The sequence below is a fragment of the Brachionichthys hirsutus genome, chromosome 23 (genome assembly GCF_040956055.1).
Source record: "Brachionichthys hirsutus isolate HB-005 chromosome 23, CSIRO-AGI_Bhir_v1, whole genome shotgun sequence".
Classification (NCBI taxonomy): Eukaryota; Metazoa; Chordata; class Actinopteri; order Lophiiformes; family Brachionichthyidae; genus Brachionichthys; species Brachionichthys hirsutus.
Genome location: NC_090919.1, coordinates 2394100 through 2407978, shown reverse-complemented (window position 1 = coordinate 2407978; position 13879 = coordinate 2394100). Strand labels below are relative to the sequence as shown.

The window sequence follows — 13879 nt, the reverse complement described above, 5'->3', positions numbered from 1 at the left end:
CCGTTGGCTGTTTTGCGTGCGGCTGGAACAACTGTGCGTCTGTGCTAGTTCAAGAGTATAAGCGGTTGCCGTCGGCAACGCTAATCCGCTGGAATCTACGGCTGAACCTGCAGCTAAGAAGTGTGCTCTTGTTTTTGCAACGTCGCCTGGCTGCATTTAATTACATGTTGTGATGGCTTGCTTGTTGCGCGCTGCTTTGTTGTGTTACACGCGGATGTGGTTTTTGTTTGTGTGACCCCACTTCTGTTTGAAGAAAGCTGATTAAATAGGGCAGCGCCTCCTCCTCCACAGACACCCATTGTGTTTCGATGCATCCAGAACGTCTGCTTTACACGCACGACTTCAGTTTATTCTCTGAGAGATGTCACCGGATGAACTCGGCGAGGTTCAGCTGCCTCGTCTCTCCCATCCGGGCCCAAAGACACGGCTAACGGTCGCTAGCAGCAAACTCTAGGTATCCAGGAGTCCTTCGACCAGAATCGTCACACTTCTTATAGAAAACGAGAACAACGTGCGCTCCTTTCTTGACACACACACACACACGGCGCATCCTGGGACGTGACCACCCCGGCTTCTTTCTAAACTCGGTGCCCGTCTGCACGCTAGCTAGCCTTTGCAGAGGAAGCTGTCGCCGCCCCTTTCACTTCTGCTTCCTTTCAGCCCTCGGGAACAGGCCCGATCTGACGTGTGTTTGTTCCCAGCATGCCCGAGAGACGAGCGGTTACTCGCGTTTCCCTTTCATCCCCTGCAGACTCATCGATCCCAGCGGTTACCACATTCAGTTTACGTATGCTTCCGCCCTCTCGTCCTGGATGTTGCGTCACGATCTTTATTTGACCAACATCTACGATAAAGCCGGTCGGCAGGCGGCTTTTGTTTGAAGATGCGGAAACCCCCAGTCGTGGCTTTGCCTCCACCTACACCTTTTTTCAATAAACTGCCGTAGTCATCTCGACAGTTCATTTGCCGACACGGCGCTCGTTTGTCTGCGCCGATGTGTCATTTCCCTCTTCCCTGAAGTCGTCGCTCTCGATTTCACTCGGACTTTCTCCACTCGGACCGTTATCGCCGGAGAAATAATTGTGAAGCGAGAAATAAAGCGCTTCCCGATCCAAGTAGGTAAACCAAAAATCCGTTTCACCCTTTGACCCCCCCCCAGACACAGACACACATTGTGAGGGGCCCCTTGCTTTTCATAACAAAGGCCCCGTCTAACCCGAGCGTGTGGCCCATTATTACATGGCAGAGTGGAGATCTGTGTGTGTGTGTGTGTGTGTGTGTGTGTGTGTGTGGAAGCCTCCGAGCACCCTGGCGTGTCACTGACATCTGGCCCCGTGTGCTGATTGGGTCATGCTATCTTAATGTCAATAAGTGGTGATGTATCTTAATTTTGCGTCTCATTCCCCGACCCTTGACCTGTCCCGCGGAGACTCTGCCGGTCTCCCGGGACGAGGCAGCATTTAGACGCCGAGCTCGGCGCCGTTGAGCAACCCTGACTTCTCCTTGCTCTTCACTGCCCTCCGAGTGTCATCCTCTGCTCTGGCATTGAGTTTAAACACTGTCCTGACCACCCCCCCCCCACCCCCACCCCCCTCTCTCTCTCCGTGTCATGCAGAGAAGCAATGAGGAATTACCTGAAGGAGCGAGGTGACCAAACAGTCATGATCCTTCACGCAAAAGTTGCACAGAAATCTTACGGCAATGAGAAAAGGTGAGTAAAAAAAAAACTGACTTCAGTTTGTGTCTTCTAATCCTTCTCCTCCACCGGACCGGCGTCGCGATGTGGGTCTTATAGGGTGGGTGGGTGGGGGGGGCGTTTCAGCTTTCCACTGTGGAACATTAGCTTTTTGACACTCTTGACCTCCCGTATCAAAGGAGGTCAAGGATCGTCAGGCTCGACACGCAGTCGGCCCCTGTCGCGGGATCACGGTTTGGTGTTTGGATGCTTTGTCCGTTCCAAAGGTGAATTCTGCCATCGCCATCCGGCGTGCAAATTCCAACGGTGCCGGCGCTAGACGCTCTGATTACTTCTGAAGTGGGTGCAGAGAGAATGCAAACGCGGTCGTCTCCTCCTTTCCAGCCGCCTCGCTCCGTTTTTTTTTTTCTTCTTCTTTATAGGAGGTGAAAGTAGCCAAACGCCCACTGAGTCTGACACCAGTGTTGCGAAACGGGTCGCTTTCCAGCTTCTCCGCTGACGCACACAAACTCGTTTTGAAGTGCGCAGCTGCGGCGAGGAGCTGCCGTCGCGTTTCGCCTCAGGTTTTGTTTTTCTCAATGGGGGGGGGGGGGGGGGGGGGGTTGGGATTGGTGGGATTTGAGAGGAGGGAACTCGTCTGGAGGAAAGCGAGGAGGTCAAAGTATGAAATCACCAAATGGAAAACGGTGACCTTTCACCCTGATATTCTGTTTTATTTGTGCTCCTGCTGATCCGATGTGTTCCGGACTGTGTTCACATCTGCTAAATGAGGCTCAACGAAAGAGGTTGAGTTCAGACGCACGTGTCTGCATTGCGAGGAAGAAGTGCGGGAAAGTCGTCATGGTGCAGGTCTGCCCTCTACTGGTCAGGATCAGGACGCACACGTCCAGATTGTCCCCAGTTAAATAGGTGTCATTAATTGGCTTGAATTGTATTTAATGTAGCAGAACTGGTCGTAAGTATTTGTTACTGATCTGTAAACATCCAGGGGGGGGGGGGGGTTCTTCAAGTTGTTCTTTTGATGAATGGGAAATTCACCGTTTCCAGGTTCTTCTGCCCTCCTCCCTGTGTTTACCTGATGGGCAGCGGCTGGAAGAAAAAGAAAGAGCAGATGGAGCGAGACGGCTGCTCCGAGCAGGAGTCGCAGCCGTGCGCCTTCATCGGCATCGGGAACAGCGACCAGGAAATGCAGCAGCTTAACTTAGAGGGAAAGGTACGAAATAAAAGCCCCAGCTTCGGCCCTCCTGCCACAAAACATTCTGTTTACTCATCAGACACTTCCAAATCGCACGGCGATACAGCAATAATACAAGAGTCTTAATTTGACTTTGGTGCATTGGAGGACGGGTGACAAATCTAACAGACGGCGCGCTTCTGATTTGCATATCTTAAAGAGAACGATGCGCAGAATTAGTCTCTCTGCAAGCCGGGGGAAGATGATCTAACATGTTCTGATTTGTCTTCGCCGGCCGCCTCCCTCTTGTCCCGCAGAATTATTGCACAGCCAAAACCTTGTACATATCCGACTCTGACAAGAGAAAGCACTTCATGTTGTCTGTCAAGATGTTCTACGGCAACAGCGCCGACATCGGCGTCTTCCTCAGCAAGAGGATCAAAGTCATCTCCAAGCCCTCGAAGAAGAAGCAGTCGTTGAAAAACGCCGACTGTAAGTTTCTTTATTATATGTGTATCCCTCCCCCACCGGTAGAACTTCTCCGTCATCTTTGGGTCATCGTTTTGTTGTTTTCCCACAGTGTGCATCGCGTCAGGAACCAAGGTGGCGCTGTTCAACCGGTTACGCTCCCAAACGGTCAGCACGCGCTATCTGCACGTGGAGGGCGGCAACTTCCACGCCAGCTCCCAGCAGTGGGGCGCCTTTTACATCCACCTGCGTAAGCCCCGAGCCGTGGCGGGTTCGCCCCGCCGCCGTGAATGTTTTTATTTGCGCGTCGGGTTAAAGGCGACTGACGTCTTCTCTCGTGCCTCCGTGTTTTCCCAGTGGACGACGAGGAGTCAGAAGGAGAAGAGTTCACCGTGAGAGACGGATACATCCACTACGGACAGACGGTCAAGCTGGTTTGCTCCGTCACCGCATGGCGCTTCCCCGACTGGTAAAAAAAAAAAAAAAAAAGAAATGTTTCCATTACGGTTCTAGACGCACGGCAACAATCGCCTCTCTCCTTTTCCCACGCCAGATCATCCGTAAGGTCGATAAGCAGACGGCGCTGCTGGACGCCGACGACCCCGTTTCTCAGCTCCACAAGTGTGCGTTCTACCTGAAGGACACGGAGCGCATGTACCTGTGCCTTTCCCAAGAAAGGATCATCCAGTTCCAGGTCGGTGACTCGCGGCCGGAACGTTCGCGTCTTTAAGCGTTATTAAACTGTCCTCGAACGCCACCTCGCCAGGCCACGCCCTGCCCGAAGGAACCCAACAAGGAGATGATCAACGACGGCGCCTCCTGGACAATCATCAGCACGGACAAGGCCGAATACACTTTCTACGAGGGCATGGGCCCGGTCCACTCGCCTGTCACCCCCGTGCCTGTCGTAGAGAGCTTGCAGGTGAGCAAACCCCCCCACCCCCCCCAGGAGATGTCGGCAAGATTTACGCTTTCGTGTCCGTTTGATCCCCCGATCCTCACGAGGAGAAACCCGTCTCCTTTTGCGCTCAGCTAAACGGCGGCGGCGACGTCGCCATGCTGGAGCTGACCGGACAGAACTTCACTCCAAATCTGCGGGTTTGGTTCGGAGACGTGGAGGCGGAGACCATGTACAGGTGCGTCTCGTTTCATTCTCGTGCGGCTACATCGAGGAAGACGTAGAAGATTACACGTGGATAGAACGAATCAAAGGTTTCATCACGCTCTTCGTCGGTTCCCGCGGTTACCGAATGGATCTTTGTCCAGATGGACATTCCTTCAAACGTCCATCTGTGAGCGCGTCGAAAAAAGCAGCGCTGCACTTGGTTACCGTTATTCCCGTCTAATGGCGAGGAGATTCAGGTAACGCTGACCCCGGCGACCCCGCCCGCCGCCGTGTCTCCGTTAAACGCTGCAGGTGCGCCGAGAGCATGCTGTGCGTGGTGCCCGACATCTCGGCCTTCCGCGAGGGCTGGCGCTGGGTGCGGCAGCCCGTCCAGGTGCCCGTCACGCTGGTCCGGAACGACGGCATCATCTACTCCACCACGCTGACCTTCACCTACACGCCCGAGCCCGGGCCGCGGCCGCACTGCAGCGCCGCCGGCGCCATCCTGAGGTCCGGGAACGCCGGCCTGCTCGGCAGCAACAGCCAAGAGGCCGTCTACAGCACTTCCAACGCCGGAGTCACGTCCTCGTCTTCCACCGCCGCGGCTGTGGTCTCCTAACGCACATCCGGGGGGGGGGGGGGGCACACGATATACCTTGAAAGGGGGAATGCACCACAAGGTATATAAAGAACTACGGGAAAAGATGAACCTGACTCGTTCTGAAGCTGCGTCTGAATTCGGATACTGAGAAGCTGGAAAATTGGTGCGAGGAAGGAGCGACCACAGGGAAGCGGGGGAGTGACCCCCCCCCCCCCTCTAGCCGACGTGAATAAGTGAAACGAGTTCAATAAGCTCCACGACCCCCCCCCCCTGTGGTTACTTTAGGGACCTGTCTATCCAGTTCTGGTGTTTGGATTGAGTAAAGTTCCTGCAGGCTCAGAGCACCAGCGCCTTGCTACAGCTGCAAGAATGGAAACCACGGCAACAACACATCCAAAGTGCGCACACACACACACACACACACACAAAAGTCTGGATAGTAAAGTCTACTTTTCGCGCCCCTCCCACTACTTTATTTTGTAATTATTCCTTTTCCTTTGTGTTGTTTTGCCTTTTCGTTGGTTTTCCTAACGGGGGGGGGGGGGGGGGCGAGGATGCAGAGGGAAAACGTGATAACATAGTTTCTATGGACCAAGGATCGTGTATAAGCTTTAGTAAAGGTACATTTTTCTCCATACCTTTTTTTGTATTAAACATATAGTCGACTTTGTTACCAAATAGTTTCTATGCTTCCTCTGAGCTCGGGGTTTGTCTGAGGTCCAAAATCCCGATCTATATGTTATTGTGACTTAAATCAAACACCTGCTTTGTCAATCTCTTGGATTGAGTTTTGTTTTTGATACTCTTGCTTTTTTTTTGAGGGGGTGGGCAGGGTAAAAAAAAAAAGAAAGTGAAGTCTGGGTTGTTTTTATTTACATGAGCAAAAGTTGTTTTTTGTTCCGTTCATTTGGGAATAACCTCAGAGGCCTTTGTTTTATCGTTTGGTTTTTTAAATGAAGTCTTAAGGAGAAAAGCTTTAAGCAACGCCTTCTGCCTTGCCTGCAATACTCGTACGTGTTCTACCGCCTCCTCTGAAAGTATACACATCAGTACATCTCACACGGAGCCATAGCAACATCTGCAGATTACATCGATGACAGACTTCCACGGTTACGATGACAGCCGACGTAACAAGGCTAGCCTTAGTACTGTCTATTCTCACTGTATCCACAGTCGGACTGGTCGCATATCTGAACCCGCGTATCCGTTATCTGTCGCTGTACTCGTCCGCTGACGTGAGACTTGTCTCGACGGCCCGACCAAGGCGTCTTCCGATGTGTCGTAGCGACAGAAAAAAAAAAAAAGATGGGACACTTTCCAATTTGATGTGGCCTTACTAATAACGATTACAAAAAAAAGAAAGAAAAACACTTCTTCTTTTTTTTCACTCTCTGCTGTTTATTCACTTCTGAAGAAAATTTGCATAGCGCAAAAAAAAAAAAGCTCATGCGAAGCCTTCGATTCTGCCGCCATTTTTCTTTGTTTTGTTTCAGTGGTGGTTTTTTTATTTTTCATTCTCACGCGTCGCCCGGCGCCTTTTTCCTCACTTTTTGGTACAACGTCTCGCGAGAGTTTGGCTCTTCTCAAACGCTCGCCTTCGCAGGTGACACTCGTCTGTTTCCGCGGCGAACGACTTCACCTCCCGCGGGGATAAATAAACGGCCTTCTAAATGTGTAATATTGAAAATGTGCATTTGGCAAAAACGGAACAGCAATATTGTACAGGTCATTTCATCGTCTTTGTCCGCCTGAGCACTAGTTCACCAGCCAGCGAATCGTGCGCATGCGTTGTTTGTGCGACTGTCGCACGTCCGCCGTAACGGAATGTCGAGTCAGACTCGATCCGTTTCAGAGTGAGGATTCGGGGGGTTTCTGTCTTCCACCGGGATCCGAATGTGTTGAGGATTTAAAAAAACAAAAAAGGATAATAGTTGGGAGGGGAGCATTATGTTACACCGAGGGGGGGGGGGGGGGGGGGCAGTAAAAGTGACATGAATGTCTCCTCGATGGCGTTTCTGATTTGTCTTTTCTTACAAACCCTTGAAATAGGACGACAAAAGGATTTACAGTCAGTAAAAAAAAAAAAAAAGAAGCTCCATCCGCCATATTTGCGCTCGCGCCCGCCTGTCCGTCATTAATGTTAAATGTTTTATATTGTAATATTGATATTTTTTAAATTATTGATAAGCGTCCCCTTGTTTTATGTCAAGAAAAAAAGAAAAGTGCTTTATTGCTTTATGCTGCCTGGGTTTGCCTGGGGAGTGTCGTTTTTTAAAAGACACGCTTCCGCTTCCTGTCTATCCAGGAACGCGGAGGGAGCAGGTGCTGCAGCGCTGATGTAGCACCCAAACCCCCCCCCCAAAAAAAACTTTTACACTTCATCACGCCGAGCCCGCGGGACGAGCCTGCGGGCGAACTTTGAACCCTTTACACTGATGGGAGGATGGAGGCGGTGAAATCATGATCAATCATGATCTTAAGTGTTTGCTAGTTTTTATCCGCTGCGTTAGCATCACGCGCCACGCCCCGCTTCCATGCCTCATCGATGAAGATGCTGGAGGCTCCTGGTATCAACCTGGCGACAGAGTGGTGGAGGGGGGGGGGGGGGGTTGCAAAAGATCAATACTGGTTCCTTTCTGTGTTTCTGGTCATACTTGTTTTGCTCTCCCTAAAGCAGCTCTACTCACGTGTGAGTGTGCGTGTGTGTGTCTGTGTGGGGGGGGGGGGGGTTCCTTTTATGTAAATGAGCTCTGAACAATGTATGTATCCTCTAATATGCCAAATGTCTTTTTTTTTACTATGTTTTCATGCACTGCTCGACACAACTGGGCGGCGTGAGGCAGCTTTAAGCACGAGAAGAGGAGTGTGGAGCCCTTCAGTCGCACTCAGCCTTACTTTTCTAGAAGACTCTTCGGCTGTTTGCACTAACTCTCTTTCCCTCCGACACATTTCACCGTCGCTCTTTACCGCTCTATACTATACGTACGTTGTTTTTTAACATGCAGCCTCGGGGGGGGGGGGGGGGGGGGGGGGGGGGGGTCATCATTTCCTCCTCCTCGACCTTCACTCTCGCTGTATCTGTGTATTACTCTAGTAGATGGTAAGCAGATGCGTCATTGTGGTAGTTATACGCTCAGTGCTCAAAGGGTTGCTGACGGTAGGAACCTGTGCCGTTTGTAACATTTAGCAATAACGTCAAAACAAAGGGGACAGTTTTTTTTTTTTTTTTTTTTATAACACATGTTAGATTGTTTTTGTACATATTTGCAGCTCCAGGTCATGCGCAAATCTGTATGTCAGAAAAAGAAGAAGAAAAAAACGTGAATTTTTTTGCAATATTGGCATAAAAAGAAGAAATAATAATAAAAAAAGTGATATAAAATATTCTGTTGCTTTGTTTTGCGACTTTCTTGCACCGGTTTCATCTTAACCGCCCCCCCCCCCCCTCTCCGCGTCTCTACTTGCGTAAAAGAGCAAAACATTTTCAGATGAGGACAAAAAAAGACCCCTTTTAAAAATCAAGGGATTAAATTCAGTCCCTTGTCCACACAGTTTAATAGGACGTCTGTCAAAATGGGCTCATTATCATGCAACACGACAACAAAAAAATACGTTCAACGCAAGAGGATCAATGCGACGACAAACGAAATGTGAGCGATGCGTACAGTGTGGAAGGCCGCTATGCTAACACTGCTGTATTTATAGTCTGAATGGGTGGGAATCAGGTGGGAATCCACAGGTGTGTAAAGTGTCACGGCGTGATAAGGGCGTCTGTCGGCTTGGAAGCGGAGCTGAAATATTTCTATCCCGGAGGATTGTTTTGAAGATGTGGGAGTTTAGTTTTAACAGGACGCTCCTTTTGGTGTCTTCACAAACCCTGGATGGGTCTTAATTAGGCACGTCAGGTGTTAAAGGAGACGCAGAGCTTGTTTCCTATCTCCCTCCATAAACGCGGGATGGCCGAGAGGCTGTGTGCGCAGCTTAGCTTAGCTTAGCATACAGAGCATCTGTACACAAATAGTTGCTTTTAAAATGTTTTTCTTTTTTTTTTTTTTAAATAAAGATTAGCGAGATCAGATAAACATTTCAAAACTAGACGTGCCAAGCTGTTGCTGGGCTAGCCGCTAAGCTAACTGCCTTCCAGCTCTGACTCCAGACGACGCGTTGAACTTCGGGAACAGGAAGGCAAATTTGATAACTTAAGAAAACATCTTTAAAGCATTTAATCAACACTAAAATGTAATCGCTTCTATTCCGGATCTCCCTCTTGGCTTTTTGGCGCGATCCTGCCGACCGAAAAGAAAAGGACTCTGGTTGAAAACGTAACCCTGAAACATGCAGCGGCTGAAATACCTCCAAAGTGTTCGCGACTTGTCGTTGACGTTCGGCTGCGGCAGGATTTCCTCTCCTTTTGGCGTTTCCAAAAGAGCGTTTTCGTCCCCTGAGGCTCGTGGGCGGGGCTTACCAAGTCACTGTTTATTTAGGCACTTGTGGTGCCGCTTGCGGTTTCGGGTTATGACTTCAGGTAAACTATTTCGGGCGTGTCGGTTTTGAACCTAACCGGATGCCACCTCAGCGCCAGCCGCTGATGGATCCGCCCTCTTCGTGCCACGCTGCAAACCAAGCGTGCAGCTGCCCAACCAGTCCTGTCAGAGCGTCCCTCTGACTACACGCACGCCGTAAACCGGTTTAAGTCGCCTCTGTTCCAGGCTGACCCACGGACGCCGGCCCTGGCCGCGCCTCTCGTTTTAGCCGCCTTGCCTTTCCCCATTCTGAGTTCTGCCAGCTTCATGGAGCCGCTGATGCTTTCGGCGCCCCTCCTGCAGCAGGGGAACGCCGTCAGCATGCCCTGGCGGAAGCGCTTGTTCATGAAGCAGTAGATGAGGGGGTTGACGCAGGCCGAGGTGTAGGACAGCAGGTGGATGAAGGAAATGGGCGCGCCCGTCAGGCGGTGGGCCGAGCGGCGGTCGAACGCCTGCCATGCGTTGACCACGAAGACGGGCGTCCAGCACAGGAAGAAGAGGAAGACGATGACCAGGAGCATGCGGATCACGCGCTTCTTGGCCACCAGGCTGCCCTTGTAGTTGCTGCTGCAGACCCGGCCCAGCGGCGGCTGGCCGCCGGCGATGCTCCCCCGTTTGGGCAGCATGTAGCAGCCGTCGCTGTCGCCGGGTTTGATGCTGCTGTCTGTCGGGGGGAGAAAAGGTCTGCTGAGGAAGACATTTTTAATCTATTTATATCATGAACTAATGGGATTGGGGCTTCATTTGGTCTCTTGATCGCTTCCGAGTTTTAATTTCACACCTCTGCTGGATTTCCGGCTGGAGATCTCAAATCTGATGCCCCGGTAGAGCTCCATGGAGATGAGCCCGTAGGCCGTCATGATGATGATCCCTGGGATCAGGAAGAGCAGCAGCAACAGGGAAATGTACCTGAGAGGGCAAAAGGTGGAGATAGAATCATGCCGTGATGATATTCTTTTATCGGTCGCCTTTTATGTCACCATTTATCACATTTAAAAAAATATTTTTTCCCCTAATGTGATTCTGGAGTGTGAAGCATCAAAAGTACCAACGCTCCTCGAACGCACCGCCTCACCAGGCCTGCTGGATGATGTCGTTGGGCCACATCAGGCGACACATGTGCCCGGTGCTGTTGTCCCGGCGGGTGAAGGGTATGAGGGTGCTGCAGACGGGGTAGGGCAGCATCAGGAGGAAGGACGCCACCCAGGTGGCGGTGATGACCTTGGCGGCGTGAGATTTGGTCTGCCACGCCCTGGAGGTCAGAGGGTTGCAGATGGCGCTGTAGCGCTCCAGGGAGATGGCCACCAGGTTGAAAGTCGACACGCTCACGGAGACGCCTGCGCAGATGAGAAATGAGAAAACGGGGATATGTTTTCTACTTCTTTATGAATTTAAGAAGTTCTGATGGGCCGACATTTTATTTTTATATAAAATAAATAATCCCTTTTTGTGATCGGCCACATCTGATGGGTCCTCCGATCCGAAGTTTTGTCCCGGGGCGAGAAGTTCTGAGGCGGAATCTGTTTGATCGAATCTTTTTGTTGTTGTCATTTAGGTTCTAAATTTAGGTTCTAAAAACATAAAAGAACAAATAGGCGGGGGGGGCAAACTCTGGACGTTCTGGAGCAGGATCTGGATTATAATCCGGTATCTTTCCACGGTTTCTTCCTGAAAGGTACCGTTTTAAACTTCCTTATGCTAACCTCACCTCCAGCAACAAAAAGAAAGAAATGCATCTCTCTTTTGCTTCGTAACTAATAATCAGAATTACATTTTTGTTTTAAACAGTCGTGTTTTCATTGTATTTCATGTTTTCATTGTGTTTCATGTGATGCTATGACACATTGATGTCACCTGCACACCAACCATCCGTCCCCAGTTGAGCGACGCGGCGACAAATGGGACAAAAAATGAGATTAGGACGCTCTGGTCTCACTGTCCGGCTCTAAGGAGCAACAGGAAACCGGGAGAAAAAGGGAAATCTGATTTCCTAGCGGACCTGTAATTAGATTAAAATGAAGTATTAGTCAAGGTGCGTCATCTGTCATGACTGCGCCTCACGAGAAAGCTCCCAGCAGAGGCTTCCTGAGAGGTGATTGAAGAAACCTGGCAAATCAATTGAAATCGCAAACGGATTAAAGCCGAGGAAGGATCGATTATCCCCGGTTTGATTGATGCGTTAGCTCGGAGGTAGCGGTTCGCTAAAAGCTCACAATTTAAAGTCATTTCATTCAACTCTAATCGGAAAAAACAAATCTTAAGTAATCATAGGTTTGGACAGGCGTCTTCCTGATTCCATGGCTATATTCATTTTCTTTCCCCTTAAATGTACAAAATTCAGAAAAGACAGGAGGCAGAGCTAGAAGTGGAGGAGATGAAGATGCTGAGGTTCTCCTTGGGAGTGACCAGGTTGGATTAGAAATGAGACAAGAGGGACAGTGAAGGTGAGACGTTTTGGAGACAAGGTCAGAGAGACCAGAGCTGTTGCGATGAATGTGCTTTAATAAATGCTTTAAAATGCTTTAATATCATTTAAAATTAATCTCAGAGACAAATATTGATGGGAAGTCCTGTTGTTTTTGCAGAATATTCGATTATTTTTTTTTAATGTCAGAATTTTCAATCAGAAGAAATGTCCCCCCTCCCAAACATAACTTATCATCACCTCACTCACCCATGAAGTACATGACCAGCTTGCACATGCCGGTGCCGAAAATGAAGTCCCTCATCAGGTTCGGGATGAGGGTGAAGGGGATGCAGAAGAAGGAGACCATCAGGTCGCTGGCGGACAGAGACAGCAGGAAGAGGTTGGTCACGGTCCTCATGCGCGTGTTCCGCACCAGCACGGCGATGACGAGGCTGTTGCCCGCGACGCTGAGGAGGAAGATGAAGCTGTAGAGGAAGATCCGGACCGTCTGGTTGATATCTGGAAGGGGAGCCGAGTGGGTGAGAGACGCGCGTCAAATATGGGCATGCTCGTCTGTCCTCGCATCCTTAAATCTGTCCCCCCCCCACTGTGCTAAATGGATCATTTATATTCCCAAAATTACTTTACTGGTCCAGCATGTGCAAAATAAAAGACTCCTCTAATCAGGCACTAAAGGAGCCATATGCGTAAATGCGCGCTGACGCACGAGCGCCCAAAGCGCTCGCGCGTCTTAGTGTAACCGGATGAGCAAATAAACAAATCAATAAAAACCGCAGACATTTGGTCACATTTTGTGTAAAACCACGATATTTGTGAGCGACGTGATCAAACCTGAGTTTCATGACGTAAAACGGATGAACCCATGAACCCATGAACCCAACGCTCACCTTGACGCTCGGATCGCGGATTCTGCTCGCGCTCGCACTCCGAAATATTATTGATGCCCAAATTACAGAGAATCTTGTTCAAGTCGGTGGAGTTCGTCAGCATGCCGTGGACCGTGAACGCCTCCATGTCTGTGTTTTCTCCCGTGGCCTCAGGTCAGGTCTGTCATCGGAGCAGGAGTCGGCATGCTCGTGTGCGTAAAGCAAATAATCCACGAAAGGGTGAAAACAATTGTCCCGTATCCGCCATCTGAGTTGAATCGGAGAAGATAATAAACATTTATATCATTATACGAGTTTCGGGGACGCTCCCATCACGGCGCACAACGCGCCAGTCAGCGTTTCTGGCTTCTGACAGCATGTGGACGGGCTGCATTCTCTAAAGCTTTGGAATCATTACGCGCAACCTCCTCCTCCCCCACCAGTCTCTATCCAGCTATCGGTATCCTAAATCTGCAAATCGAACGACTTCTGCTGGCTGATCATTATTTATTTTACCCCCCCCCCCCCCCCCCCCCGATTATTAATATCTAAAATATTTTGAAATTCTACAGATCAAAATCACCTACAACGTGGATAAAGAGAAATAACATTTATTCAAGACGTAAAGACGCGCGCGCGCGCGTGTGTGTGTGTGTGTGTGTGTGGGGGGGGGGGGGGGGGGGGGTAGCAGATTCGAGCTATAATAGTTCTGATGGGCCGACATTAAAGCCCAAATGACAGCAGGTTCTATATTTTGTTTGCGCGTATTTCTGCGCGCGTGCGAGAAGAAGAACGTTTATGTCAAAATCTTTTATTGAACATGACAAGAAATGAAATGTGGATTATTTAAACAATGTCATTCCACAGCGTGACGTCACAAATTAAGAGAAATTAAGAAATGGTTTTATTATTAGGCTGTCCGATATGAAACATTTATGTTTTAGGTGAAACTATGTGAAGTACTTTATAAAAGCTAATATCTGGCTTGTTTAATCCATCAAGAAGTTCATTTTAATTA

General features: G+C 49.8%; 2 protein-coding genes across 2 annotated transcripts; one reads left to right on the top strand and one right to left on the bottom strand.

Annotated features, from left to right (window-relative positions):
• The first annotated feature begins 1619 nt into the window (after window positions 1–1619).
• On the top strand, window positions 1620–5062 carry rbpjb (recombination signal binding protein for immunoglobulin kappa J region b). Its single transcript, XM_068755623.1, is given in 10 exon segments — window positions 1620–1711; window positions 2744–2909; window positions 3188–3362; window positions 3451–3588; window positions 3696–3785; window positions 3788–3807; window positions 3892–4032; window positions 4105–4260; window positions 4371–4474; window positions 4756–5062. Coding segments are annotated over 10 exon segments (1386 nt in total). The 5' UTR covers window positions 1620–1622.
• Window positions 5063–9710: 4648 nt separating this feature from the next.
• On the bottom strand, window positions 9711–13009 carry cckar (cholecystokinin A receptor). The gene is made up of 5 exons (XM_068756083.1): window positions 12883–13009; window positions 12242–12493; window positions 10643–10904; window positions 10349–10476; window positions 9711–10231 (listed from the first exon to the last, which is right to left on the bottom strand). The coding sequence occupies exons 1-5, from the start codon at window positions 13007–13009 to the stop codon at window positions 9711–9713; spliced, it is 1290 nt and encodes a 429-aa protein (XP_068612184.1).
• Window positions 13010–13879: the final 870 nt, after the last annotated feature.

What these genes read in the sequence shown, in the direction of transcription:
- cckar (XM_068756083.1), bottom strand. Translation starts at nt 13,009, where the DNA reads ATGGAGGCGTTCACGGTCCACGGCATGCTGACGAACTCCACCGACTTG. An exon ending in GCTGGTCATGTACTTCATGG is followed by an intron (nt 10,905 to 12,241) that starts GTGAGTGAGGTG and finishes TCATCTGCGCAG; the next exon opens with GCGTCTCCGTGAGCGTGTCG. An exon ending in GACATCATCCAGCAGGCCTG is followed by an intron (nt 10,477 to 10,642) that starts GTGAGGCGGTGC and finishes TTGCCCTCTCAG; the next exon opens with GTACATTTCCCTGTTGCTGC.